This window comes from Caretta caretta, chromosome 4, assembly GCF_965140235.1.
Source record: "Caretta caretta isolate rCarCar2 chromosome 4, rCarCar1.hap1, whole genome shotgun sequence".
NCBI lineage: Eukaryota > Metazoa > Chordata > Testudines > Cheloniidae > Caretta > Caretta caretta.
In genome coordinates this window covers 114,000,087-114,004,091 of record NC_134209.1, presented here as the reverse complement: position 1 = coordinate 114,004,091, position 4,005 = coordinate 114,000,087, and the positions used below count along the sequence as shown (strand labels likewise).

General features: G+C 51.0%; 1 protein-coding gene across 1 annotated transcript; it reads right to left on the bottom strand.

Moving 5' to 3' along the window:
* Positions 1–1,955: 1,955 nt before the first annotated feature.
* Positions 1,956–3,747, bottom strand: LOC142071975 (uncharacterized). The gene is made up of 2 exons (XM_075128227.1): positions 2,886–3,747; positions 1,956–2,497 (listed from the first exon to the last, which is right to left on the bottom strand). Exons 1-2 carry the CDS (start codon positions 3,463–3,465, stop codon positions 1,956–1,958), a joined length of 1,122 nt encoding a protein of 373 aa, XP_074984328.1. The 5' UTR covers positions 3,466–3,747.
* Positions 3,748–4,005: the final 258 nt, after the last annotated feature.

Here is a 4,005-nt window from a genome sequence, read left to right as displayed (position 1 = left end):
AGATGTAAAAGATAGATGGAGTGGGTCAAAACAAGAAATAGACCAGATTTGTTTTGTACTCATTTGCCTCCTCCCCTGTCTAGGGGACTCATTCCTCTAGGTCACACTGCAGTCACTCACAGAGAAGGTGCAGCGAGGTAAATCTAGCCATGTATCAATCAGAGGCCAGGCTAACCTCCTTGTTCCAATAACAACGATAACTTAGGTGCACCATTTCTTATTGGAACCCTCCGTGCAGTCCTGCCTGAAATACTCCTTGATGTACAGGCACCCCCTTTGTTGATTTTAGCTCCCTGAAGCCAACCCTGTAAGCCGTGTCGTCAGTCGCCCCTCCCTCCGTCAGAGCAACGGCAGACAATCGTTCCGCGCCTTTTTTCTGTGCGGACGCCATACCACGGCAAGCATGGAGCCCGCTCAGCTCACTTTGGCAATTAGGAGCACATTAACCACCACACGCATTATTCAGCAGTATATGCAGCACCAGAACATGGCAACGCGATACCGGGCGAGGAGGCGACGTCAGCGCGGTCCCGTGAGTGATCAGGACATGGACACAGATTTCTCTGAAAGCATGGGCCCTGACAATGCATGCATCATGGTGCTAATGGGGCAGGTTCATGCTGTGGAACGCCGATTCTGGGCTCGGGAAACAAGCACAGACTGGTGGGACCGCATAGTGTTGCAGGTCTGGGACGATTCCCAGTGGCTACGAAACTTTCGCATGCGTAAGGGCACTTTCATGGAACTTTGTGACTTGCTTTCCCCTGTCCTGAAGCGCATGAATACCAAGATGAGAGCAGCCCTCACAGTTGAGAAGCGAGTGGCGATAGCCCTGTGGAAGCTTGCAACGCCAGACAGCTACCGGTCAGTTGGGAATCAATTTGGAGTGGGCAAATCTACTGTGGGGGCTGCTGTGATGCAAGTAGCCCACGCAATCAAAGATCTGCTGATATCAAGGGTAGTGACCCTGGGAAATGTGCAGGTCATAGTGGATGGCTTTGCTGCAATGGGATTCCCTAACTGTGGTGGGGCTATAGATGGAACCCATATCCCTATCTTGGCACCGGAGCACCAAGCCGCCGAGTACATAAACCGCAAGGGGTACTTTTCGATAGTGCTGCAAGCTCTGGTGGATCACAAGGGACGTTTCACCAACATCAACGTGGGATGGCCGGGAAAGGTGCATGATGCTCGCATCTTCAGGAACTCTGGTCTGTTTCAAAAGCTGCAGGAAGGGACTTTATTCCCAGACCAGAAAATAACTGTTGGGGATGTTGAAATGCCTATATGTATCCTTGGGGACCCAGCCTACCCCTTAATGCCATGGCTCATGAAGCCGTACACAGGCAGCCTGGACAGTGGTCAGGAGCTGTTCAACTACAGGCTGAGCAAGTGCAGAATGGTGGTAGAATGTGCATTTGGACGTTTAAAGGCGCGCTGGCGCAGTTTATTGACTCGCTTAGACCTCAGCGAAACCAATATTCCCACTGTTATTACTGCTTGCTGTGTGCTCCACAATATCTGTGAGAGTAAGGGGGAGACGTTTATGGCGGGGTGGGAGGTTGAGGCAAATCGCCTGGCTGCTGGTTACGCGCAGCCAGACACCAGGGCGGTTAGAAGAGCACAGGAGGGCGCGGTACGCATCAGAGAAGCTTTGAAAAACAGTTTCATGACTGGCCAGGCTACAGTGTGAAAGTTCTGTTTGTTTCTCCTTGATGAACCCCCCCGCCCCTTGGTTCACTCTACTTCCCTGTAAGCTAACCACCCTCCCCTCCTCCCTTTAATCATTGCTTGCAGAGCCAATAAAGTCATTGCTGCTTCACAGTCATGCATTCGTTATTCATTCATCACACAAATAGGGGGATGACTACCAAGGTATCCCAGGAGGGGTGGTGGAGGAGGGAAGGAAAATGCCACACAGCACTTTAAGCACAGCACTTTAAAAGTTTACAACTTTAAAATTTATTGAATGACAGCCTTCTTTTTTTTGGGCAATCCTCTGTGGGGGAGTGGCTGGTTGGCCGGAGGCCTCCCCACCGTGTTCTTGGGCGTCTGGGTGTGGAGGCTATGGAACTTGGGGAGGAGGGCGGTTGGTTACAGAGGGGCTGCAGTGGCAGTCTGTGCTCCAGCTGCCTTTGCTGCAGCTCAACCATACACTGGAGCATACTGGTTTGGTCCTGCAGCAGCCTCAGCATTGAATCCTGCCTCCTCTCATCACGCTGCCGCCACCTTTGAGCTTCAGCCCTGTCTTCAGCCCGCCACTTACTCTCTTCAGCCCGCCACTTACTCTCTTCAGCCCTCCACCTCTCCTCCCGGTCATTTTGTGCTTTCCTGCACTCTGACATTATTTGCCTCCACGCATTCGTCTGTGCTCTGTCACTGTGGGAGGACAGCATGAGCTCGGAGAACATTTCATCGCGAGTGCGTTTTTTTTTCTTTCTAAGCTTCACTAGCCTCTGGGAAGGAGAAGATCCTGTGATCATTGAAACACATGCAGCTGGTGGAGAAAAAAAAAGGGACAGCGGTATTTAAAAAGACACATTTTATAAAACAGTGGCTACACTCTTTCAGGGTAAACCTTGAAAGTTAACATTACATACATAGCACATGTGCTTTCGTTACAAGGTCGCATTTTGCCTCCTCCCACCGCGTGAACGGATTTTGGTTGAATGCCAGCAAACATACACTGCAATGCTTTGTTCTACAGTGATTCCCCAGTACGTGTTGCTGGCCTGGAGTGGTAAAGTGTCCTACCATGAAGGACGAAATAAGGCTGCCCTCCCCAGAAACCTTTTGCAAAGGCAGAACCGCAAATGCCAGGGCAAAGTAATCCTTTCACATGCTTGCTTTTAAACCATGTATAGCATTTTAAAAGGTACACTCACCAGAGGTCCCTTCTCCGCCTGCTGAGTCCAGGAGGCAGCCTTGGGTGGGTTCGGGGGGTACTGGCTCCAGGTCTAGGGTGAGAAACAGTTCCTGGCTGTCGGGAAAACCGGTTTCTCCGCTTGCTTGCTGTGAGCTATCTACAACCTCCTCATCATCATCTTCTTCGTCCCCAAAACCTACTTCTGTATTGCCTCCATCTCCATTGAAGGAGTCAAACAACACGGCTGGGGTAGTGGTGGCTGAACCCCCTAAAATGGCATGCAGCTCATCATAGAAGCGGCATGTTTGGGGCTCTGACCCAGAGCGGCCGTTCGCCTCTCTGGTTTTCTGGTAGGCTTGCCTCAGCTCCTTCAGTTTCACGCGGCACTGCTTCGGGTCCCTGTTATGGCCTCTGTCCTTCATGCCCTGGGAGATTTTCAGAAAGGTTTTGGCATTTCGAAAACTGGAACGGAGTTCTGATAGCACGGATTCCTCTCCCCAAACAGCGATCAGATCCCGTACCTCCCGTTCAGTCCATGCTGGAGCTCTTTTGCGATTCTGGGACTCCATCATGGTCACCTCTGCTGATGAGCTCTGCATGGTCACCTGCAGCTTGCCACGCTGGCCAAACAGGAAATGAGATTCAAAAGTTCGCGGTTCTTTTCCTGTCTACCTGGCCAGTGCATCTGAGTTGAGAGCGCTGTCCAGAGCGGTCAGAATGGAGCACTCTGGGATAGCTCCCGGAGGCCAATACCATCGAATTGTGTCCACAGTACCCCAAATTCGAGCCGGCAACGTCGATTTAAGCGCTAATCCACTTGTCAGGGGTGGAGTAAGGAAATCGATTTTAAGAGCCCTTTAAGTCGAAATAAAGGGCTTCATTGTGTGGACGGGTGCAGGTTTAAATCGATTTAACGCTGCTAAATTCGATCTAAAGTCCTAGTGTAGACCAGGGCTTAGACAGGGGAGGGAATGGGACCCTGCTACCTGTTGAGGTATTGCCTGGAGCCTGTTTAGGAGATCTGCATGGAAGGTTTAAGGAGATTGATAGAGGATCTGAAGGAGGGATAGCTGTGGAATGGTGAGAATCTATGAGATTAAGGGCACTAAAAGAAAGGGCAAATACGATCATGCTGAGCA

Excerpts from the sequence above, each read along its gene's own strand:
- LOC142071975 (XM_075128227.1), bottom strand. The coding sequence starts at position 3,465 with ATGCAGAGCTCATCAGCAGAGGTGACCATGATGGAGTCCCAGAATCGC. Across the intron at positions 2,498-2,885 it reads AGGCGGAGAAGGGACCTCTG|CTGCATGTGTTTCAATGATC; the intron begins GTGAGTGTACCT and ends TTTCTCCACCAG.